The 26,201-nt window shown below is 46.5% G+C and overlaps 1 protein-coding gene across 4 annotated transcripts in view; it reads right to left on the reverse strand.

The window, feature by feature from the left end:
• Positions 1-26,201, reverse strand: part of HNF1B (HNF1 homeobox B) — a 61,062-nt gene that overhangs the window by 17,280 nt on the left and 17,581 nt on the right. For 3 of the 4 annotated variants that reach the window (XM_074974948.1, XM_074974947.1, XM_074974950.1), the window contains 3 exons: positions 23,903-24,167; positions 22,122-22,360; positions 646-809 (listed from right to left, as the gene is read on the reverse strand). In XM_074974948.1, the coding sequence (XP_074831049.1) occupies positions 646-809; positions 22,122-22,360; positions 23,903-24,167 (668 nt within the window). The remainder of the gene's footprint in view (positions 1-645; positions 810-22,121; positions 22,361-23,902; positions 24,168-26,201) is intronic. The other variant, XM_074974949.1, reaches the window with a different exon arrangement.

The following is a 26,201-nucleotide window of genomic DNA, read 5'->3' on the forward strand; positions in this document are numbered from 1 at the left end:
CCCGGAAAAAATGAAGAAAAAAATGAAAAAGAAAAAGCTTTGGCCAAAACTATTCCGCTCAGCTTGAGCGGTAACAGACTCTCATCCTCTGTGAACCAGGTGCAGAGGAGGACCAGTAACACACATCGAGCAGCAGGTTACGAGTGTAGGTGTTACCCGGGATGCGTCTGTGTGTGTGTGTGTGTGTGTGTGTTGGGGTCAGAGAGGGGAAGGGGCTTGCTTGTAAAGAAACTGCTTTCCTGGTGAAACTTAGAACTTTGGAGGGCTTAAGGGAAAAAAAAATAAATGAATGAGCATTTTATCAACACAAATGTCAGCGTCAGCAAAAAACAAACAGTGATCCACCCTCTGTGCTACTTTACAAGGCATTCAATCAATAAAATGAGAACGGGCCTGTGTCAGGTTTATTGGCTGGGTTCAGAACGTTCACCACTACCTGGCGGGGACAGCTCTGGTCCGAGCGCTGCCTTTGACTCATGGCAGCTGGGATTTTTTTTACCCCGCCCCCCAGCCCTACAATGCTTCATTGTTTAACGTGGGCCTTGTGTGAAACTTTAAAAAAGAAAAAAAAAATCTTGTTTGTTTTGCCTGCTGGGCCCTCTTATCTTATCAGCTTTGGAGCTACAATAGGCCAGGTGTACTCACCATTTTACCATCAGGTGAGAGTAAATTGTGGCCCGGGTCCAACCCTGCTGGAGAAACCTGCTGTAGGACGGACTGGCTGGTGGTCACCATGGCGTTGTTGCCATGGTGACTGATTGTCGAAGAGGAAGTGACCTCATTGTTCCCCTGCTGGCTGTATCGGACTCCTGCAAAAACAAGGCCAAGTGCAGTGTATTAACAACCCCCATCAGCCAGACAGTCATAAATAGGGTTGCCAACTGTTTAATTGCACAAACCGAAAAACCCTTGCCCCGCCCCTTCTTGGAGGCCCTGCCCCTTCTCGGGGGCCCCCCTCCACTCATTTCATCCCCCTTCCCTCCATCACTCTCTCTCCCCCACTCTCACTCACTTTCACTGGGCTGGGCTGGAGCTGAGGGGTTTGGGGTGTGGGAGGGGGGCTCCAGGCTGAGCCTGGGGCAGCGGGTTGGGATGCACAAGGGCTGTGGGGTACAGGCTCTGGGAGGGAGTTTGAGTGCAGGAGGGAGCTGAGGGAGGGGGTTGGGGTGCAGGAGGGGGTGAGGAGTGCAGTCTCCAAGCAGGTGGTGCTTACCCCGGGTGACTCCCGGAAATGACCAGCATGTCAGCACCTAGGCCCAGGGACAGCCAGGTGGCTCTGCGTGCTGCCCCTGCCTGCACACACCGCCCCTGCAGCTCTCATTGGCCACGGTTCCCAGCCAATGGGAGCTGCAGAGTCGGCACTTGGGGTGGGAGCAGCGTGCAGAGCCCCCATGGACATCCCTGCATCTAGGAGCCAGAGGGATATGCTGGTCGCTTCTGGGAACCATGCGGAGCCAGGGCAGGTAGGGAGCCTGCCTTAGCCTCTCTGCACTGCTGACCAAACTTTTAGCAACCTATTAAAATCTCCCAGATTGGTTTCAGTAGCCACCGGGAGATTGATTCCGATTCTGGGAGACTCCCAGCCAATCCGGGAGGGTTGGCAACCCTAGTCATAAAGCATTTTCATTATATACGACAGGTTAAAACGGCAGCAAACAACAAGTCAGCATGAGATGGTGACATTTCTGGGGAGAAAAAAGGACATTTTTCATGGCTTTTATTTAAATTAAATAATAACAATAATAATAAAAGACACCAGGGATAAAACTCTTCTGATACCGCGTAGTCAGAGACATCTGTACATCCGTTACCAAGGCAGCCACGATAGTTCATGATCTTGTTGCTCTGTGCCTTTGTTACTAGTCTTACATGTGTGCTTGCAAAAACACCAGGCCTCATTACTGGTGTTGTTTTCTTACAAGGAACACACGAGATTGGCTCAAGCGGGATCTCGATTCCTAACACTCCAAAAACTCATGAGATAGAGCTCTTCAGAGCCAGGGATTTGCTTTGGGCCTGTTTTTAATCTTCTACGCTGATTGAGAACAGTAGAACTCCTATCCATGCACCACAAGAGATGGGAAAAATTGTATATGAACCCACAATGTTTGGGCAGGTGGAAAGTTGGGGGTAAGTTTTGGGTTTGCTTCATCTCTCTAATCACTGACAACAAAAGCAGTGAGAACAAGACAGTGGGCAAGGGGCTTGAAATCTTTTGCGCCTTAGCTCTGCTCAGTTGTGTCTTCTGTATCACTTAGAATCTGGGTCTCAGAGTGGTTTTGATTTGCATTTGCTTTTAAATCTCTCGTTTTGATGGCACGGATGTAGGAATTCTGAAGTAAAGGCAGGAGTGTTTGGGCTGCTTATTCACATGCAGTTATCCATAATGCTCTTCCTTCTAGCAAAGAGTTATTTCATGACCATGTTAAAGAGTCCAAGCAAATCGGTGATGCACGGAATCCAGTGCTAGGTGCTTTGCTAGCCAGAATTGGGGAATGTTTCTCCCCTGTCTTCCAGAATTCAGGTTAGGGCAAAGTTTCCAAGGTGCCCTCAGCCAGGTCTCAATAATTGCACCTGCAATTTGGTTTTCATGATTATTTACTTGTGTAAATCAGACAGTTGGATGTCTTGCCACCCACAATTTGTGCATGCAAGTGCGATTCCTATGTGCAAATGCAGCATTTTGCATGCAAGAAAGCCAGCAACCAAAATGCAGAAGGCAACTGTAAACCACATTGGTTTAAAATATGTTGCCCTTGTTGCATTTGGATTTGCTTTTACACCACCTGTTCTTTTAGACAGGTTACCCACTACTCTGCAGTCACGCCATCTATTGCACTGGACCAGTGACAGGCAGAACGAGAGTGCTCAGAATATGCACAGCACTGTTTAAGCCTGTCTAATTGCACTTTATGCAACATGTATTCGTTGCTGGGCTGAGAGGCGTTTCAGGGCTGTAAAACCCTTGATGGAGAGCTTTTGTGCAAGAGCCACCTTTCCACAGATGTTTACAACCTCCCCCCGAAACAGTAAAAGCTAGAAAGCCAACAAGAGAGAAAGTACACAATGCGTGCTGACAGGCTGGCATGCATCCAGGAGTCAAAGGCCCCACGTTTATTTTACTGTCAGTCAAAGTTCTGTCCCAAAATGGGTTGTAAAGACAACCTCAGCGGAGAAGGCCAAAGCTAGTCAAGGACTTGCAGGAAAGCACATGGAAAAACGATGTCACCTCTGATCTAGTCCCAGCTGCTGTTATTTAACTGCAGACTTGACAGCAGGCGTGGGGACTCACACAGGAAGAACACCAGCACTCACTTCCCAGATTCCCCTGAACCCAGTACTTATGTCACTAGAAATGTTTTTAATTTTAGTCCTGGTGCAAGATGCCAGACTGGCGCCCTGGTGACTCAAGGCCTCTATTTAACTGCACAATGGAGACTGGCCGAGCAAGATTCACCACCTTGTTCCACCTGTGACCGCCCCTCTCCTTGTGGCTGGGCCATCTCTCAGGGCAAGAGGGCATTTCATGTCAATTCAGTTCTTGGCCTTGCTATCTTGGACCCTGATCCTGAGGTGAGATCTGTGCAGATGTACCCCAGCAACATCCAAGAGCACCACTGGCTTCAATGGGGTCTGCGTGGGTGCAAGAGTCCACCCCCTGGGGAGCCAATTGCAGCGTCCCCTTCACCCTGGTATCTGGGCCTCTCTGCTGAGACAACCCAACATGCCAAAGAGAATTACTTGTGATGATGTTTCCAATGACATGGACACTCTCCCCACTGTAACAGGAAAGGACCCCCTCCCCTCAACTAGGCTACAACTGCAAACAAGGTAACGTACTCAGGAATTTGTCAGTGTTTATGACAACATTTAAAAAATGGGGGACAATCAGGGCCAAAAATTAACTTCAGTTTTCCTGGTAAATATCAGGGTTAATACTGGGGAACAGGAGGACAGAAAAAAGCATCAAATAAGAGAAAAATAAGAGTATTGAAAGTCAAAGCAGTTGAATGTATAGTTTACATATATTAACAGTATGTACACATATGTACCATGCACGCATGTGTATGTATCTCCCACCACATTGCTTTACTTTAGCAGACGGCCTTGCATTACGCTTTGACTAACTTATTATGACCACATTACCTAATGTTACGTGCTGGATTTTCTTACCATAATCAGTATTTTCATGTACTTAAATGGTCTAAAATTTGGGTGAAAACCAGTAAAAACCAAGAGTCTACGCTGCGATCATGACTGCAGCTTGAGTTGACATCCCTGAGCTAGCTAGCCTGGGTCCCTGAGCAGCAAAGCCACAGCAACGCATGCTTCAGCATGGGCTAGCCAGCGAGTAATTCCCCAGGGTTCTGGACGGGCCATGCTTAAGCCTGTGCGGTTATGGCTTCACTGCTCCAGTACCCAAGCTAGCAATGTTAAAAGTAGCTCAGGTACAAGTCAGGTCCCATGACTGCAGCATAGACATACCCACAGTTATAGCTATAGATACAGCTGCACACTCCTGTCATGTACTGATTTGGACTGTGAAGTGAGTGAATCTGTGTCCCATGAGATGACTATTCCCCCTCCTCCGGACTTCAGCTCCTGATTCTCTCAGCTATCAAAAAGTTTTCCTAGCAGCCAAGTGCAGTCTGGTTCTGACTTCCCTTTCAGGCCTTTATGAATCATATTTCCCCTCCTGACTCAGTCTTGAGACACTTATGAGTAACAGATCGTGTCAGGGAAATAAAAGAATGACAGCTCCAAAGGGAAGAGGACATCTCAGCCCATCAAAGTCTACATGCACCAACGATCCAGTCTGGAATTAGCACAATGCTTCAGTATAAATATATTTAATTTGGCTAAAAAATCCCCTGCATTGATAACCATAGGACCTGTAGTGTGTCACTGGAAGGCATCTACAGCTGATCACAAATAATTAACTGAGGAAACCCACTGGAAACAAAAGCTGCTTTTACGAGGCCACCTTGGCAAATGCAGCATAAAAGCCATTTATTATAAACAGTCAAGCGCTACATATAACAAGCAGGTTTAATACACTCTCTGGGGAGATTGAACTGACTGGTTATGATAGGTACAGGACTGGCAGCCCTGGAGCTTGATTGCCTCTGTCTATTCACAGAACAGATACAGCATGGGCAGCAGAGATGCAATAGTCTCGCCTTTGTGCCTCAGCCCTGACGGAGAGGGACACCACCTTGAAAGGGTCTGAAAGGGGTTCAGTATCCACGGCCCATTCCATCCTTAACCTCTATGCTGAGACCCCAGTAAGAATGCTAGTTAGCCCCAGCGGAGATGCAGAGTCCTGTCCAGTAAGAAACTGGAGTGAGACCACCAACTCACTCACACAGGCCACCGCAAAGCTTTGAGATGTGACGAATATTGACAATGTAGCGTCTGTCATTGCTGAGAATCCAACAGGGTTTTACAAACATCTTTGAAAGGCTCCAAGTTAAAGCTAGGTGAAATTTTTCAGCCAAACATTTTTCCCCCCCACCAATAAAATAAAATAAAATAAAATCCAGATTCAGGGCAGCTGCAATATTTTGCAAATTCATGTCAAATTCACCGAAATCGTCTCCGTTGATAATAACTTCCCCCCGCCCAAATCCCAAGACATTGAAACATTTTATTTCGACATTTTCAAGATGAACCATTTTGATTTTGCAATTTGAAAAGACTTTTTGTTTGGTAATGCACTTCAATTTCATTTTAAAAATGCTTTAAAAAGCTCAAAAAAACAAACGAAACATTTTGTTTTTTGGTCGAACAAAATGTATCATTTGCTCTGTAACTTTTCTTTTTTTTTTTAAGTGTTTTGTTTCACTGAAAATTTCAACAACAACAAAAATTCATGTTTGGTTAACATTAAATATTTTGCCCTCAATTTTTCAGAATGGCCAGCCAACCAAAAAACAAACAAACAAACAAACATCAGTTATTTGTACAGCTCTACTGCAAGCCTCATTACCATCCTGTCCCCCCACTAACCTACCTACCTACCTACCTTCCTTTCTTAATGACCTTCTGCACCACAAGGGCTGTGATTGGGAGCTATGGACGAATTGTAGGAGAGCGGATTGCAGCTTTGCCATGACATGTCCCAGCATCGTATGATGGCTACACAACATCGCAAATCCTGAATTTCACAGATACTGAAGTGACAAGGAGCTGTGAAAATATCAGGCTCTTCATGTGAGAAGGACCCAAGGAAATCACAACTGTCCTAAGCGTTTAGGGCAACTTAGTGGCAGCCCCGTATAAATGAGAAAAATAAGATTCCCTACAGTCCACGTGGAAGGCAACTAAAACGTTCAACTTGGAGATGCATCAGGTGGCTTATGTGCAGCTCTGCACTAGTTGAGCTGCCTGGGGCTACAAACCTAGCCTGGAAACCTAGTGGATTTCTTTGAGAGCCTTCTGATACGCCTGCTTCTGGACAGAAACGAGCAGTACAGAGGTAGCAAAAATGAAAGATAATGGGGTGGTTGGGGAGGACAAAGGAACTTATACAAATGTCACAAGAAATTTGAAAAAGTTTGGGCGAAGTTTCACGTTGGTCATTATTTCAGCCAAGGGGAGAAAGGCCCAAGGGTCATAATGTGGGTTAGTTCAACCACAAGTTGGTGGGCTTGATGCAGAAATCAGTGGGTAAAAGTTTAAGAACTAAATGATCATTAATGGTTCCTTCTGGCCTTAAAACCCTATCAATCAATGGTGGTGAAAGAAAAATGAATGATGGTGGATTAGAATGATCTGACATGACATTTTTCCTCCTTTAAAAATTAGCATAGAAACGTAGAGTTGGAAGTCAACTCTAGAGGTCACCTAGTTCCATCACCACCCACTGAGGAAGCACCGAACTGACACGTGCACCCATCCACCACCGAAATGCAACCCCCTCAGGAGAGAATCTGTATGATTCTTCACACACTGCCCAACAAACGAGTCCAGAATGAACATGAAAAGGCCTCTCTCAATCTTTTTCTTTAGATTTTCAGCTGGTTAAACATGTTGAACAGTTAGGAATCCTCCTGTGATGACTTTGGCTCCTGGTTTTTCCCCAGCAACTCTCCCATCCCTGATAATGGAAGAATGTTCTTTGGCAGGTAGACATTTGCCAGTCTGAGTGACTGTCCCAGCCACGAACAGGGTAAACATTACTCAACTAAATCACTGTCACACACATTCTTGTCCTGTATTCCTAACCTCATGCAAAGTGTGTTCCAACTGCTGTTGGGTCAGAAAATCTGACAAATTATTTAAACAATGGGAGGGGAGATAAAACCAAGAAGGGGGGGAAAGTGATATTTTTTAAAAAAAAAATCTATAAATGATAGACAGCTCCTGTTTTCTTTAGTAGGAAGCAAAAATACGATTTGGTTCCTTATGGAAAAGCCCTATCTAACTTATTACGGAACAAACCAATAATGTTTTATAGAAATGTAATAGGATTCTATAGAAATTACTCTAAAAACCGGTAGTATTTTATAGAGAATGAGTGTCTTTCTAGAGGTTTAAGCAATACTATAAAATTCTGCACTAGGGATATTATACTCTGTTAAATCCTAGACAGTTGTTTCAATCTCTATTAAATATAGTAGGGTTTTTCCACAAGGACTGATTCTGTTACAAACACAAAAATCACAATATTTCCAACCCTGGGTCTCAAAAATCATGAGTTAGCCCCTTCCTGCTCCCCCCGGCCAATAATGTGATTGGCTTAAACATTATATTCTTTTAAAATGATGCATTTGGGGTTCTTTTTATTTGCCTTCTGGTTTTTGAGCCTTTAGAATTTATATTTTCAAGTTTTCTTCTGCCCCTGTGAGAGTAAGAAGTTTTGTTTTAAGTAAAAAACAAAAAAACTGAGATTTTCACATAATCACATGACTCCAGGTGCTGGGGCTTTAAGAAAAAACACCAAATATTGCAAGACATGATAAAATAATGAGAGCTGGCAACACTGCATCCACGGGTGGTAAGAAAGATGGCAGTCTTGACATTCGTGCTAAGTGGAATTTTTTAGATAGGTTCAAGGGAGAAAGAGATTGTACAGCTTGGTCAATTTCAGAGAAACAGCAGCTTTAGCTGTGTGGGAAGTATCTACATGGTGAGGAAGCGAATAATTGCTAACATTGCACTAGGGTCATGTTTACACAGCGAGTTAGGATGTGATTCCCTTGCTCGTACATATACACATACTTGTGGTAGCTCGCTGAGAGCGAGCATGAGTATAAACATCAGGATAGCTGCAGGAGCACTGGCTGGGGAGCAGAAGCCTGCCTGAGCATGTAAAAATCCACCTGAAACTGGTGGGTATGTACTTGGGACAGCTCAGCCATGCCTCCGCTGCCACTACCCAGAATGGCTACACTATTTATACTCAAACTAGCTTGCTGAGAGCTTGTATGCGTATGTGATAAGGACAATCATACCCTTAGCTTTAGGTGGGTCCTACACCACTGAAATAAAGCGTATTGTGCAGCCAGGTGGTCTAAGCAGGGGACTAACTCTGTTCTTCTCTTGGCTCTGACATTAAGCCACTCAATTATTCTGCCTTGAATTTCCCCTTCCACTCAATGGGGGTCATTACTATCAGTTATACAGCACCAATGCCAGGCAGATACTTTCACTTATGTAGGTGGATTAAATATGTAATGTCTGTAAAACACTGAAAAATGCTGGGATGATTATTAACTTATTAATTATTATTATTATTATTATTAACAGTGTCCCCTAAATATCTTGATTGGCTTTTAGCACCCAAGAGCACTCAGTAGTTTTAGAGCAGAACACACCGTTCTTAGCTATGTTCGTATAAGAAGCCTAGTAGAAGATGCCATATTTTAGGCTTTGCCCAGGCAGCCTCCATGCTCATAAGGTGCCTCCCACACCCATTCACCCGCTCACTCTTTTCTCCTCACATGCTTATTGACGGGTTTTCACAATGCCCCACAAGAAGCGAGTTTGTAACATAGTTTGTACAAACAGGAAACACAAATCTATGCTCAGTCATCCCCACCCAAGGGTTGCCCAGTGCATCCGGATTAAATGTTTTCTGAGTGGCTATGGAGTCTGAGATCCCTTAAAGGGGCCTGATTTTCAGAGCGTGGGTGCTCAGCACGTCCTGAAAAATCAAGGCCTTTAAGTGTCTCAGATTGGGCACCCAAAAATGGAGACATCCACAATCGCTAATCCCCTTTTTGAAAAATTCTTCTAGCCTGTAAACGGTTTGAAACAGGGACTGCCCACTGTCCTATACTGAGCCCATTGCAGGTGTTCAAAGGACACATGATCCATTAGAATCCTAGAAACATAGGGCTGGAAGGGACCTTAATAGGTCATCTAATCTATCCCTCATGCTCAGGTAGGATTAAGTATGCCTAGACCAGTGGTTCTCAAACTTTTGTACTAGTGACCCCTTTTACATAGCAAGCCTCTGAGTGCGACCCCCTTTATAAATTAAAAACACCTTTTTTTATATTTAACACTATTATAAATGATGGAGGTGAAGTGGGGCTTGGGGGTGGTGGCTGACAGCTCACAACCCCCCAGGTAATAATCTTGTGACCCCCTGAGGGATCACAACACCCAGTTTGAGAACCCTGGCCAAGACCATCCCTGGCGTATATTTCTCTAACCTGTCCTTGTGTTTGGTATGGTGCTGATTGCCAGTGATCTTTTGGAAATCCTGTGATCTTTGCCATCAGCTAGAAAAATCATAAGCTATCTTGCAAACACAGCAGCTGTTTTCTGCCCCAGAATATAATGCTTTCCTCTTGCAAAGGCTTGGGACAGAGAAGGCCCTCAGAGATCTTCCTAATGTAGTCAGAGTTCATGGTTTACGGAAAGGTCGGATGTCTTTTGTAAAGTTGGATCCATTGTTCCCTCTCCCCCCCTTGTAGTTCCACAGCTTGACGTAGCTCCAGTGTAAAGAGATTTTATTTCTCCCCCGTCTTCCCTGCCCACCACCCCACTGCAGCCTGCGCTGATAGGAACCTGCATAAGAAGCACTGTCAATGGGCTTGTGCTTTTTGTAGCGCTATCACCCTAATATAAAAGTCTGTTTATTGGACCTGGCTATTGTTTGGCCACCAACTTGTAGAGCCTGGGAAATGTTTTATTGGCTTTTCCATGTTTTCGAGGGCAACTAGCCCAGCATCAGCTCCAGCCCAACCATGAAAACTTCAGCTCCTGATGGCCTTTAACCACAGGGTTTTGTTAGACTAAGGCCGTGGCTTAAGAGGCAGATTCCTCCAGCACTAGGTTTGACTCAGGATAAACAGCCAATTAAATGACCTACGAGGAGGAGCCCAGCATAGGCAAGAAGCTTTCCACTGCTGAAGATTTAAGTAAAGGCGGCCATCAGATGCTGTTTACGAGACATAGGTGGGGGCAAGGATTTGGGGGATGCTGGAGTCCACACCCACGGTCATAGGACTGAGTTGAACCCTGAGGTGGGGAATTTTCCTGTCTCCGTTTTGCTTAGGTGATTCATTTTACTCAGCGCTCATGTCACTTAGAACCCTGGAGCTTCATGGGCCTTGGGGAGTTTAGGGGTGGAACCTGGGTTTGCAATGGAAGATGGTGAGTTTCATTTGGCTTGAGATTCACTTAGCTTGAGATGGTAAGTTTCACTTGGCTTGTGAATATTCCACATGGCTCCAGCAGTGCGTTTCAGGTCCCAAGAGGAGAGCAGTTATTCTTACTGATAAGAGGAAGAGAGCTATAATCACACAGATTACTGTCAGCGATGATCAGATGATTATTACTCTCTGGTTGATCCTGTGCTTTCCTGTCCCAGGTGAAGAAGACATAAAAGTATCTGCCTCCAGCACAAGGGGTAAATCTTGCTTCCCTTCCCAACCTCTTGCAGGCATTGGAGACCTTGTAGGCAGCAGAACTGGGGTGGTTCTGATATGCAATGGAGCTAGCAGGAGGGAGTCTGTATCTTATGTGCAACGTGGAGCTGTGCACTGTGGACTTTCTTCCCATCCTGGCAATCAGAGGGGCTGAAGGGCAGAGCTTCTGGATCAGCACCTGTGTGGACTTGCCAGCCAAGCCAGTCCCCTACAGGGAGGCCTGCAGCAATAAGAACCCTACAACACCCTTAAGGCGGCAGTAAGGTCCCTCGCATACGGCTCACTTGCTCAAGGCCAGGATTTAGCCCTACAAGCTGTAAAATTCTGCTTGTGTCTCAGAAGCAAGGAAGCCCCAGCCTGTCTCTCCTTCCTGGAGCTAGGGCCTTGAAATAGCAACAGGATAACACCCACAGAGGTAAATTCCTCAGGCATCACAGGAATCCCACTCTCTGTGGCCCACCTCAACTCCCTTTAAAGAAAGCCCAGGAGCAGAGAAAGGCAGCCCACCTCTGCTCTCCTGGCCTGAGTCCCTTTGTTACATTTCACGTACACCAGGCCTGAAGGCAGCCCTCCAGTGTGCCACGCAGAGTACATGCCACATAGTCGCCTTCTGCGTGACCTCTCAGGTACACAGGCCGCTATTTTAAATAGAATGGAGGCTCCAGCCCTCATGCGTACTGACACAGCCACAAGCACTGCCACGTACGTTAGATCTGCACCAAGAGCCTCATTCAGTCCCCACTGACGTACGTCCGCTTGCATGGGAGTTGGATCACGCATTAAGGTACTGATCTTGCAAGAAACAGTGCAGCAATAGGGGAGAGGACGCCTGAATAAATATCAGTGAGAGCTGGGCTTCTGGTCCGAATAGTGCAGAGAGTGAATAGGTACAGGCTTTATGAGAGTACCTCCTTAAATCAGTCAGACCGTGTTTTTCAGATACTGGTTAATTGCTCTTCCTTGGTTTCACTATAGGAACCCTTATCTAATATAGAACCACTTGATCAAAGCCCCCACCCAGCTGCTGGATTAATTTTGATCATTATCATCTCACTTTAAAAAGTCTGCGATCGGTCTCCCTCCAACACCCCCCCCATACCCCGTCACAGTAGTTGCATGGTACCAGAATCCTCTTGCAGGTTAGTCTGTGAAGGGCTCCCTCAAGCCCAGCACTCACTCCCTCTTGTGGTCCCATCTGACCCTGAGGTATATGGCTTTTGGGATACAGTGCTAGATTTGTTTATTTGAGCCGGGTTTCTGCTGTGTGTGTGTATCTGGGAGGGGATTTATTGGTAGTGGTGCAGAATGAATTTCTGTGGGGCTTGTGACTGGTAATAGCCAGAGATTGTTTGAAAGATTTTTTAATATGCAGCCCACTGTTATGTAGGGTGAGAAAAAAATTACTGAATAGGGATCAGAAAAATGTATCCCACCCAAAATAGGATTTTGGAGTTGGAGGAAAGAGCACAAAAAGAGTAAGTGCAACCACTAATTGTTTTGGGGAGCAGGAATGCTGGTTCTCTTACAATTTAGGAACCAGATGGATATTATTTGCTTGAAAATTTAGCATACTTGATTTCTTTTTAATCTCCTGGGCTGGGGAATTAATATATGGCCAGTTTCAGTTGTGGGTGAATTTTTTATGGACTGCTTATAACGCCCTGAAAACAAAGGTTGACAATGCAAATGCTGACACCACTAGAAGGCACATTTGTTTGAAGCTTCACCGGCTTCATAACAAAAACACCCCATGAACTACAAGCGGTATCTGGACCCCAAACCTAACATCCTATTTTGATCGGCCCTCAATGGACAAACTAATATGATCTGTGTTGTTTCTGTGGTGGAGCTACCTTGATCATCACGGACAAAACAGTTTACAAACATTTCAAATAGTGAAGTAGCTACCGAAACAGGACCAGCTAAATGAAAAGGATTGGTTTGCTTTTCAAATGGTTGTATCTTATCCAGTGGCCCTGCTTTCAGTTGCACTTTGGGCTAGAGGGCAAAAGGGGAAAAAGCCTTCCTCCCCTTCAGATTTCCAGCTCAAAAGTGAATTGAGTGAAACATTATTTGCTTTTTGGGCTGCCACTCAAATTGTCTTGAAAGTGTTAATTTCGCTAAGTTATAGGGTGCATAGTTTATATCCATTATAAACCTGTTTATGGGGACAAGACCCTCCCATTCTGCTGGTGTCATAAAGTTCTAATTACCCCCAATAAAACCAGAAAGGCTCTAACAGCACACTGTACTGACCTAACAGGACAATGAACAGAACAGTAAAATATTGCAATTGCTGGGCAATGCCAGTTGTATACCTCTAGCATTAAAATCTAGAATCGGAACCAATGGAAGTAACCCTAGGCTAAAAAGAACAACCCTGTAAGATACTCATATAAACTGAAGTGATCAGAACCAACTTTGTACTGATAGGCCTTTAGAGAACAAGTACGAACCGTGTTTTGTGTCCAGATACTGTGATCCCCACTTGTATCAAAAGGAATTCAAGGGTGTGCTACAAATATATTTTTATCGCGATGCAGCTCAGTTTGACACATTAGAAGATACAGGGACCTAGCTCCTGAGCTAGCGTAGCCGCACTGGATTTTAATGGCATATGTCTAGTTACACCACCTAATGATCTGGCCTTGACAATACTCCCTGCTGTTTGGAGACGGATGGTTTTCTCTGTAGCTTGCTTAAGCTGGCTGACTTGAACTGCAAATACACCTCCCTGGCCTAGATGACTGGCTCACCAGGCACCAAACCATGCCCACATTAGTTATGTGTACGAGATTCAAGCAGGAAGAGCTGACAAGGAATAGGTTATTGCTCACCCTTTACTTGTTCACTCAGTCCTGACCCTGGGTCCAGGAGAGGAGGTTTCAGTAAGATTGCAGTGCCATTCTTACAGAACCTGATCCTAAGCCAGCCAATGAAAAAGACTCCTATGGATGTCAGGAAGCTTTGGAGCAGACCCACTGTTAACAGGAACTTGTCAGCTGTAGCTCACGAAAGCTTATGCTCAAATAAATCTGTTAGTCTCTAAGGTGCCACAAGTTCCCCTTATGATAGTAGTTGTGTCCAAGGCACAGCATGATATTTTCAGGGCCTCTCTCTCCTTACACTCTGGTTTAATCACTGGCTCTGTGTGATCTGATGACTCTCACTGCAAGTGGGATAAGAGATCAACTGTAGAGTTAACATTGAGCTGGATAACAGAGGCTCTGTTCTCCCGAAGAACCAATATTTGCTCCTGTTTCAGGTGGTATTTCAGGCTGTAGCACAGATGCTGGGGGGCTAATGTTTATGAGCGTTCGCTCCATGACCCTACGTTGGCTTCCATGCACTGCACCCACGCAGACTATTCTCTGTTCCTGACTGTATGAACTAGCTCTGCACCGGCCCCAGGCTGTATTTGGGACATACTGTATGTGCCTATTCTGGCTGCTTCCAGGTGCCAGCCTGAATGGGACCCAGTGACACACAGTTGCCTCATTTGTGAGTAGACACACCTACAAAACCAACTCTTGCCTGGCTTCTTTGTATGCAAACCCTAGAGTCTGACTAGGTTATCATGTGGAAATTGACAGCAGAATGCTTTGAGCTTTATGCTGGTTAATCTCGTCAATATTCTGATTGTTTTCAGGACTCCTGAAGATAAAAATGGTATAAACCCAGCGTCTGTGAGAAGGGCACAAGATAAAACAGCCTGACCTTCAAATCAAACAGACAATGGAGAACACTGATAAATGCGCTATAGGAAGGGACAAGTTCAGGAATTAGAAAAAGCCCCTTATGATAGGTTTCAGAGTAGCAGCCATGTTAGTCTGTATCCACAAAAAGAAAAGGAGTACTTGTGTCACCTTAGAGACTAACAAATTTATTTGAGCATAAGCTTTCGTGAGCTACAGCTCACTTCATCGGATGCATTCACTTCCCATACATTCAAATCCCATTATTTCCAGTCCATAGAAGTCATTTGGAGAGGGAGGCGGGAGGAGGGGGGGATAGGAAGTGGGTGCTGCTGCAGTCAGGCATGCCATTAAGCTGTTAAGGCATTTAGTGCTCCAGACAGCCGCACACATGGTGCAAGGACAGTTCAAATCCCAGCATGGACAACCAGAGTTGAGGTCGGTGAAACTGCCAGACAACTGCATCTTGCTGCTTTCTTGCAGGCATTACTCCGCCCTGATTAAAAATGCTTGGGGAAGAAGTCACTAACCAGCAATCCGAGGGCTCCTTACAACCTATGGGTAGGAGTTAGCAATGAGATCTGAACTGGAGCCCTGAATCTGAGTACCCTGCACATTTCTGGAGGGGGCGGGAGGGGAAAGGTCCTGTTTGACTGGAGCCCCTGGATCTGAACCTGACCCTGGGATTATGCAGACAATGTTGGATCAACAGTGGAAAGGGACCCCTCATCAGGATCCAATTCTGAAGTGTTCCAAGACGGCAGAATCTCCTAAAATTAGGGAGTTGAGAGATTTCTGCCATTCGGAGCCAAAAAAAAAATTAAAAAAAATTAATAAATAAAAAAAAATCACATGAAAGCAACTCAGGAGGGTTTTATACTGTTGTATCCAAGCTGGAACTCTGACCTCAATTCAGCCTCAAACCCTAACCCTAATCTAGATCCACACAGGTCTGCCTCTAGCACCAGCATGTCTGGACAGTGCTGTGCCCTCCTTAAAAGCCCCCCACCCAATCAGTTACCAGCGCTAGTCAAGGGGAAAGCCTCAGAAGCATGGATCTGGATGCTTTGATAGACCCTCTTCTCACACCCCAAAGATCCCTCTATAGAGGAAAATATTCTCCTTATTACCAAAGGCCCTTTCCCCACTCCAACCCCCTCCTCACTCTCCAAAACCAGTGTTAAAATCCTACTCCCTATGCCAGGCACCCCACCATCCCCATCCCGAGATCATATACTGGATCTCTCTGCTCTTCTAGGCTGCTCTGTTCTTGGGAGTAGGTATGAAAATATGGCAAGAATCCTGCTCTCTGAAGAAACCAGCTTGCCCTTTGCAGACAGCAGTGCCCTTCAGCATAGCCAGAAAGCTGCCAGTCACACATGCGCCCGAGATCCAAGGCCAGCCTTACTCATATCCTGTGCCAATTTCCTCCTCCTTTGAGGAATCCAATCAATATGAGCACCAGTCTCCAGCAAATTCAATCAGTTCCCACAGCCAACCCCTCCTGACCTTTCCAAAGGGGCCTTTCTCCAATTGAGTAACTAGATCAGGGAGGCAGCCATCACTCCTGGCCTGCTCAAAAGAAGCCTCAGAATAGGCTGTCACTGGGGCCTATATCCCGGGACAGCTCCTGCTGGCTGAGTCTAGTGCTAGGAAAATAAAGGCCTAAGCTTAACGGCCTTCCAGCCTCAAGATAAATGAACATGGTTACAGCAATTGCAGTCCCCCTAATAGAAGAAGACAAAGGATGTCATGGAGCGACCCAATACGCAGTGGAAGGATGAGGACACATCAAAGGCAACAAAGCTTGTTCAAAGCCCCAGCTTAATTGTCAATTAAGCATGCATCAGGGGGACAATGCCATGACAACGCAGGGCTGCATGCTGGTGTATTATTGTAAAGCCAGGAGGAGAACACTGAAAACAGCTGATTTTGCTGACAATGTGCTTGTAGGGCACCTTGTAAGCAATCAGCCTATGACAGAAAGGCAAACTTCTTCCCTGCCACCCCTATTGTGGGGGACATTCCAGGGTTAGGGTCACATTTTGGTCATCATGTACTTGCTGTATGTGGAATGGATGCATGGCCGCTGGATGAGTAGCAATCCTAAAGCTTTCCTTACTGATGGCAAATAGACTCCCCCCACATAAGCCTGCTTTTATAATCACATTACCATAATACCTTCAGCACCCATTCAGAAGTGCCTTACTTCTGAATGTTCTGAAATATATCCCACAGGCCACGCTGTGCTAAACCAGCAGAAATCCAAATGGACTCCTTTTGCTTCGGTGGAGTAACCCTGGATTTACACTGGTGTAAATAAGAGTGGCCTTGGTTGCAGTATGGCTTGTGTGGTTGCAGAGTCTTTGGGAGGATCTCAATGTCCTAATTCATGTGTGTTACTATTTGATGCTTGTAATGCAGCCAGAGCTCCAGGTGGGGGTGCAATGGTAAATGCAAAGTGAGAAATATATACCGTAAAATAATTATTTACCTCTCACCGTAATGCAGGCAAGAAAAAGACATGTTTCCAAGGGGGATCATGGGACTAAATTCTCCGATGTCTGAAAACCACACTGAGATCTTGGATGGACTGCACAGAAAAAAATATCCGCTTGTTCATTACCCTAGGTGCCTGCTCTGAATGAGGGCAGATCGTTAAGTGATACGTACCAAAGAGATACATCAGGGAGCTGCGTTATTGAGCATTTAACAGGGAGGGGCCCAAACAGGCCCTGTGATTCTGAGCCTGTACATAATAATGTTTCCTAGTCCAAACATCCCACCTTAGCCCCTCTGTGATATTTGCCTTCTGTCTTCCCCCAGCCCTCTCTGACTTTTTGTTCCTTGCTGACTCTCTCAAGTCCAGATGATCAATTGCAGCATCCCAGCAGAGATGCGCAAATGTGGCATTAAAACCAATCGCTCACTCATGTTAATACTGATGCCCAAAGTGATCACCTGCTGTCTGACTGAAGCGACTGACCTGATAACAACACGTTAATTGGTAGCATTGGTTAAAGTTCCACGGGTAACCCACTTCCATGTCCGTGGACTCCTGGGAACACATCACAGGCGGCTCAGCACAGAAAGTGGACATTCCACATAGTTAACCAGCATCAATTCATGCAAGCACGAGGCCTAGGGTCCCTGCAAACAGTGATGCAGAGAACAGGCCTAGGGTCCCTGCAAACAGTGATGCAGACAACAGGAATAGAAAACAAGGCTGTGTGTTCTGGAAAGAAAATAAAGAAAACCCATACAGTGGATGGAGGGAGCCCATGAATCCAGCTTCTCCTCTTTCCCCACCAAGCCCATGGAAGTCTCTCCAGCTGAGCAACCACTCATCTGGAGGGGTTGTGGCTGGGCTCAGGAAAAGCAGAAAATCCCACATGATGCTGCTCTGAGTAGCATGGAAGGGTGAGACCGTCCAAGACTGCCACCCTTATCACTACTACAAGCATGTGCCAAATCTTACCTTCCCCTGTCTCCAGGAGTTAATTAGCTTTGTCTGCAGGTCAGCAATGGGGCTCCAGTGGATGGGGGTGGGTGTGTGGGAAAACATGCCCCATCTGTTCATTCCCTAGCTAGAGAGACAGTTCTTATTCAAAAGTGAAGTTATCCGAGTTAGACTGTAAGCTCCGTAAGGTCAGGGACCATGTCTCACTAATGGGTATAACAAGTAACCTGGACAGAAAGCATTGTTCTTTTCTCTTTGCCCCAGTGCTTAATTTGTACTGAAAGAGGTGCCAGGGCTCAAGCAATTCAATGCTGGGGCTCAAGTGATATTTTTACATTCATAACTGATGTGGCAAGCCCAGAGGTGCCAGGGCTATGCACTGCCAAGCCTAGAGGTGCCGGGGCTCAAGCCCTGGCAAGCCCTGGCACAAAGTAAGCACTTCTTTGCCCTCATCCTCCTCTTGTCTTCCCTTAAACTGGCAGCTTTCCTGGCAGGAATTGTCTTTGTTAGTCTTTGTAAAGCAACAGGTATATCTATGATGCTATACAATAAATAACACAGCACTCAGTACCTAAGGAGGGATTTCCAAGACACTGACAGCTCTTATCCCCTGCCCCATGGATTTTAGGTAGGAGGGATTGCTCTGATTGTCTCTTTATAGCAAAAGAGGAGGATGCTGTATTGTTCAGTGAACCATCAGAAAGACCCAACAGTGAGAGCCGCTGACCCCTCACTGACCCCCACGCGACCCTAGCGCTTGTCAGAAAGCTGCCCTCTTTTGTTTGCCTCTTGAGCTTGCTGACTTTGGTGTGTAGATTACAGGTACAAGGACAATGGGGATTGTTTTCCCAACAATGCCTCTTGCCCCACACCACTCATTCAAGTCAGGGACTTCTCTGATTAGCCTCCACTCTCTTCTAGCCTAGTTCTTTTCTGATTCCCCTCTCTCCTTCCCGTCTCCTGCTCCACAGTGATGCTGTCTCTGGTTTAAATCTATTTAGAATTTTCTGTCCATTTGCTTTCGGTCCTTCCCCGTTGTTGCAAATCTCAGATGAATTAAAGAACAAGAACATGGAAACGAATCCAACTGTGAAAGGGAAAAGAATGGAGAGAGACCTTTATCCCAGACAAATCACCTGGACAGAGAGAAGTTCTGTCTCCTCAGTGAGTTTAACTGAGATGTGTGGGACAGAGGAAAAGGGCACATGCAGACATCTACACTGATCTTTCATGGTAGAATCAGTTCTCAGTTCCCAGTTCCTCAAGCCAGCCTGGCTCAGACCAAAAGACCATAAAACACTGTTGTTTTTTCTGGCTGGGGCGGGGAGGAGGAAGACAATTCTGTGCCTGGCAAGTAAGTTGTCACCCAGACACCAGAGTGGAGGCCAAACCATCCCTTCCTTCCACAGCTCCTCACCCAAGTCTTCAGCTTGCCAGCGGATTGTGCAAGATCAGCAGAGGCTACCCTATAGGGAAGAGCTGAACAGCCATGCACCTGGTAACACCCTGCCCTCTCGAGCAAAACAAAGCGCACCACACATTAAATTCTAGGTGCAGCTTTCATAGGATGGGCTATTCTGAAAGGCAGTGGGGTGGGCCTATGCCAACTAGCTGCCACCACAGGCAGTCCCCTGCATTATTCCAACACAGCCCAGCACAGTGCTCTGCCCCGCTGTCAAAGGGCCAAACTGCGCCAGCAAGTTGGCAAGCCTGCCAAGAGAGCAGATCTGGACTTAAAAATCTCTTCCCATGCGCCTCCGTCTGGGGTGCGGCTGGTTGACAGCACAGCAGCCACACACACCACGGTTTGTACCCACAGTATCTGCATCACCATATATATTCTGCATTTCCTCCTATGTGCTCCCTGGGCCTTCCAGCCAGTCAACTCACGAGGACACGTGCGAGGAGAAGCGTTTGTGAACGCCAGCTGAGGAAAAACAGGGCACAGAGTAGTGAAGTGACTTGCCCAAGGTCACAAAGGGAGACGAAGGGAAAGAACCCAGGTTTCCCAGACTCCCAGCCCAGGGATCTTCACCACGAGACCATCGTCTCCTCCTGACAAGGACAGAGACAGGCACCCTTTTGGGGGTGAAGCGTCGATACCCCGAGGTGGAGTGATATGCTAGTGAGGCAGAGGAGGTCTTCTAGAGCCTCGATCTGCAATCACGGTGGCCTGGGTGTCAAAAAACCACAGCCAACCCCTCTGCTGGCCGTGGGAAAGGAGTCAACGGCTCTTCACTGGGTGGGGTTGGGAGATGACTGCAGGGTTTGGGGGAGGGCAGGATGCAGGGGGAAAAGAGCAGGGCCTCTGCGCATTGCAACCCCATCTCGTGATCTGTTATGCTGAGGTGGCTGAATGGACATTGAGTGGCTTATCCTGTTGTTTTCTGAGTATCTGATCAATCCACTGTTTCAAACCCCACTCAGATCCCATCCTTGAGTGTTCTCTCGTGGGGGTTTGTAGACATGTGCAGTGACAGGGGGTTTAGACTCTCATGGATTAACTCAACCCTCCTGCATAGGCCTGAAGCAAATGCAAAATCTCAGTGCAAAAAGTTCAAGTCAAATTGGCCAAGTTTCACCTAGTTCCAATGCACTATTGTAACTCGCTCCTCAGCTCAGTGGAGACCTGGAGGCTCCACTCAACGTGGGTTTGTGAATCTTAGCAATACTTTCAGTGAGTCAAGTCTTGGATTTGTAAGTAAAGCCCGAAAGCAGGGGAGTTTCGCATGGCATGGGGTTCTGCAGCGGAAGTTTGGACAGTGCTCATTTCAGAAAGAGTGACTTAGCAGCAGTTTGAAGGAGAATTACAGGGGACACTTCACGTAACAGGGAGACAAATTCTGCTCCCAACTACGCTCATGCAACCCCACTGATTTCACATCACAGGTCAGAGGAATGATTCTTAGGGTCACATTCAGGCATGAAATAAATGGGATGCAAGTTACATATTGGGCCGAAGGGGTAGAAAGCATGTAAACTTGCTCCAGTTCGTGTTCAGTGGGTGTGCAAAATGAGTGACTTACACCAATTTGCTATTGCCTGGGGACTACGTTCTACCCCGCCATAAATGTTGCATCTGCTTACACACTCCCCAGTGTGGAGGACAGGGCTGTGTTTTGAAAGTGGAACTACATGGCTACTTTATCTTTCACCCTTCTTATTATTACTACTATTTATTTGCATTGTGGTAGCACCTTAGGAGCATCATGGTGCTAGGTGCTGTACAAACACAGAACAAAAAGATGGGCCCTGCCCCAAAGAGCTTACAGTCAAATCCTTCTTAGTTGCTTTTCCTGCCACATCCTTTCTTCCCCCAGTAAACTTACTTGCACACCCAGTGAATGCCCAAAGCAGTGAAAGCCACACACTTCTTTTCTAGTTCTGGCTAGTGTAAGGAATCAAATCAATGTCATAAAACCAGCAAAAATCAAAAGAGGCTCCACCTTGTTGAAATCCAACTTGCAATCAATACATAACATCAGTAATCATCATCTACTGCTCTTCTACAACACCTTCACATTTGTATTACGGTAGCACCCAGAGGGGCCAGCTAAGATCAGAGTCCCATTGTATCAGGTGTTTTAAATACACATATTAAGAGAGACAGTCCCTGTCTCAAGGAGTTTAAATAGACCAGACAGATTAAAGCCTTAAACTCTACCCCAGGTCCAGGTTTGGAAAAGCAAAGTACCACACCCCTGCATTGTATAAACAGGGAATTAATGCACAGAGGGGCAAAGGGACTTGCCCAAGGTCACAAAGAGAATCTGTCACAGAACCAAGAATGGAAGCCATGCCTCCCGAGACCCAGTCTGGTGCCTTCACAACAAGCTCATCCTTCCTCTTCACAGACAATATTGCATCAAGCCACATAACCACCACCCTGTCACTTAGGGAATCTAGCCCTATTTTACAGACAAGGGAAACAGACTAAAATCACTCCAGCTCACAGAGACAAAAGAGCTAGATCTCCAGATTCCTGCTTCCCACAAGATCACACTTCCCTCCCCACATACGCTAAGAAGCAGTTTGAAAAACCGATTCCTACTCCCCTTTGCAAACAGTTAGGTTCTCACTTACCTGCCATTTTGCTGGGGGGCGAAGAGCTGGGCTGGGTGTGGTGGGGCGAGTTGTGGGACAGCAGGAGGTTCATGCTGTGTGGCTGGCTCGTGCTGTAGGCATCCATGGCCAGCTTCTGGCGGAAAGCCTCCTCTTTCCGTCGGTTCGCGAACCAGTTGTAGACGCGAACCTCCGTCACCAAGTTGGATCCCAGCCCGTGCGCTTTGGAGGGGGACACTCCTCGCTGGAGACATTCCGCCCTAGGTGGGGAATGAAGAGAACACTTTGGAATGGGTCACTTGCTGCTATGAAGTCCGTAATGATACATCGCATTTCCATGGCCCTTTACTGGTTCAAAGCACTATACGGACAATAGCGAGTGCATCCCCGTGACATCTCTGCACAGTAGGTGATGAAGCAAAACCCCTATTTTACAGGTGGGGAAACCAAGGCAGAATGGGGAAGGGTGACTTGCCCAAGGCCACATGGTGAAACAGCAGCACACCAGCTAGATCACACTTTTTCGCAAGGCATTTTATGTAGGTGTTTATAAGATCACCCGTCCGTGGAGGGTACTTATCTGGTCCATCACCTCTTGGTATTTATCCTCACTAAACCCTGGTGAAATGGGATTACGGCACTGCCCTATTTTACAGATGGGGAACTGAGGCACAGAGAGATGACGTGACCTGTCTGAGGTCACCCAGGAATTCTGGGTGGGGGAAGAACAGGGAATTGAACCCCTGTAACCCAAATCCCAGTCTAAGGGACTGGTTGACCCTTCCTCTCCTTGCCCTTGCTTGCACCTTGCAGCTGCAGTTCCAATCCTGGCCAAGATCCATTAGTCCAAAGCAGCATATAAAAAAGTTAATTAAATAAAAGTAATTCTCAGCATTTGAGAACCCCAAGGAGTGGTTTGATTTTGTGCTGGGTGTAAAAATGGGCAAAGGGTTGGGCTGGTGGGGGGCATGGTTCTGATTTTTCCATCCCTCCCTCAACAAGGCTAAACTTGGCATTCGGGATGGGCACAAACCCAAACCCTGTGTATGGATACCACTGAACTTGGAAAGAGCTGGGATTCAGATCCAAACTCTGTGGCCTGTACAGGGTCCTGATCCAGCAGAGGCCGTAAGCGCCTAGTTCAATGGCAAACACTTGAATAGTCCCCTTGATTGCAGTGGCATTGCTCATGTTAATGTTATGTACATGTTTGGCTGCTCTTCTGGATCAGAGCTTCAATCAACAGAAATACACGCGCATGCACAGAAGCCTTGGGGAATGTCTGAGCCAAACCTTGAACTCAGGCCCATCGCATCTTCTTTTGGGGAAGGAAAGAATTTATGCTCAGGCCAGGTCTGCACTAGAAATGTACCTCGGTATAACGACGTCACTCACGGGGGGTGAAACCCCCTCCCACCCCGACTGACTCAGTTATACCGACCAAACCCCTGGTGTAGACAACGCTACGTTGCTGGGAAGGCTTTTCCCGTCCATACAGCTACCGCCTCTCGTGGAGGTGAATTAACTATGCTGACAGGCGTCTTCACTGAAGAATCGTGCAGAAGGGAAGGGATGGAACATATTTTCCAGGATCCCATTGTCATTTATCCGTGGAGCCAGGCTCCTATTAAGTATAGCAGATTCCCTCTCTCCAACAGCACCAACTAGAAGCCTAGGACCATAGGGATTTGGGGCTTCCTTGGCTTGGTTGTTTTTTTAAACAAAGGCTTTCCAGCTAATTGAGAGACAATGGAGCTGGGGGGAGAGTAATATTCTCTTGAGCCAACTCAGTGCCATTTTACCTGTTACATTCCTCCACTAAGGCTTCCCTTTCCTCCTTGCTAGGGTTCTTTTGCCGGTCGTAGGCTTGGTACAAGATTTGCTGCGAGGCAGGCCCCCATTTGAATCGATTCCGTCGCATCTTCTTGCTGGGGGTTTCAGAGCAGGTGTCCTCGAGCTGGCCCGTGCCCTGGTTCTGCTGATTGAACTCTGGAAAGAGAAACAGCAGCTGATCCTGACTGCTTTTGTCTGTCATATTTCCAGAACCCTGGACTGTCTGGTTGAATTCTGAAAGAGAAAGGAGCAGATTTGATCTGGCCTGTAGCCACTGCCACTCAGAAAATAACCTGCATTCATATTCATATCGTCACATTGTTTCCTTGTGCTCCCCCATCTGCCTCCCTGTATCCACTTGCTGTCTGTTTTATACTGAAATTTTAAGCTCTTTCAGGCAGGGACTATCTTTTTGTTTGTACAGCACCTACCACCAGGGGGCCCTGGTCAGTGGATGGGGCTCTTGGCCACCACCACAATACAAATAAATAATAAATAAAAATAACAGTAGATTTTAAGATCAGGAGGAACCATCTAGTCCGGCCTCCTGCATAAAACGGGCCAGAGACTATCACCCAGTGATTGCTGCATTGACGCCAATTTCTTTGCTTTGTTTGTTAGCAAAGTCACATGAACAATTTTGAGACCCAGTACAGTACACACCAGCCAAACATACCCCACTGCCATCAACTGAAAGGTCAATAAAGTTATCCTTGGATGTGTGAGACTGGGGCTGGCTAATCACTTCAGTCTGCGCCATTGATCTCTTCTGCTAAAGAGCCTTAGCAGGACTGCAGTTTGAAACAATAGGCAATTTACTTGCAGGCAGCAATCTGGATACCAGCAGGATCAGAGAGGGAACCCACTTCTCCCTGCCTTTCCCAAACCCACCCACTCCCTAGCAATGAAAAACATGAAATACAGACTTGTGAACAGCCCTTGCACAAAACCGTGTACTAAGACCAACGCTGGCCCTTTAGGGCAACCCCTGACACCTTTTAATGGACCCTCTCTTGGGTGAGCTGTTTGCATCTTTGATGCTTTTTAGACTGGTTTACGTTACCCTTCAAACGGGCTTCCCCAGAGTTCCAGTCTCCACACCCCATCCTGCACTCAGCAGCACCAGTGCCAATCCAGAATAGCTACCGGCTTCAGTGGGTTTGCTCTGGATTGACACGAATGTAGCTGAGCACTAAACGTAACCCCTAATTTCAATGTTTTATATAGAGCCATCAGTGCACCTTACAGATTATTACCCTGGTGGGAAGGGGGAGATAGGGAATGGCTTGTGGTTAGGACACATTCAAGGAAGGCTGGCAATTGGGGTCCTAGTCACTCCCCTTATCTGTGCCTCAGTTTCTTCTCTCAGCAGGGTGCTGTGAATCTGTTCAGTAATGTTTCAGAGGGGCTCAGTTGCACAAAAAATAAATAAATAAATAGCCAACCTCTCAAAATGGAGCAGATATCAACTCAAGAGAAAGGTGCCAAGGGCAATCTTGGATAAGTCACTCAGTTTCTCTGTGCCTCAGTTCCCCCAGCGCCCACCATTTGTCTGTCTTGAGGGTGAGCTCTCCAGGGCAGGGACTGTCTCTTACTAGGTGTAGGGGTTCTTCCATTGTTGTAGTAAATCCACCCCTCCGAGAAGCAGTAGCTAGGTGGATGGAAGAATTCTTCAGTCTACCTAGCAGAGTCTACACTGAAGCATAGCTCAGTTTAATTACATTGCACAGCGTGTGACATTTTTCACTGCTCTGAGCAATGTAGTTAGGCCGACCTAACATTGTGTAGACCAGCCCCACGTCAGGGCTTCAAGATGCTACAAGTATGCAGTAATAATCAAGTAGCCATGGGCTAATCTGAAAGGGTCAGTTGTTCCATTCAAAGTTCAGAGAACGCATCCAAGGATTTGGAAGATTCTCTGTGCAAATCTCTTAGGTTTGCAAAGCCAGGCTGGAAATCTTATGAGACCAGGTTCTCTCCCCTCTGCACCAAGCTGGGACCTGGAAGTGCAGAGTCCCAAGACAATGACCAACGACTGCGGGTGGGAAGTTCAGAATTTTTGGCAGTTCAGAGAAGGTTCCGTAGGGCACAGGTCCAGCTTTCCCGAATATGTGGCTTTTCTCTGAGCTTCACCTCTCCATCTTGCGACTGCAGCTAATCTGCGAAATGCCTTCCCATGCCTATGCCAAGACACAGCCGCAGATGCATGTTCTAAAATTATTATGGATATGTATGAGGCTCACTGAGCTGTGTGGCAGCTCCCTTAAT

Source organism: Natator depressus, chromosome 17 (genome assembly GCF_965152275.1).
Source record: "Natator depressus isolate rNatDep1 chromosome 17, rNatDep2.hap1, whole genome shotgun sequence".
In the NCBI taxonomy this organism is placed as follows: Eukaryota; Metazoa; Chordata; order Testudines; family Cheloniidae; genus Natator; species Natator depressus.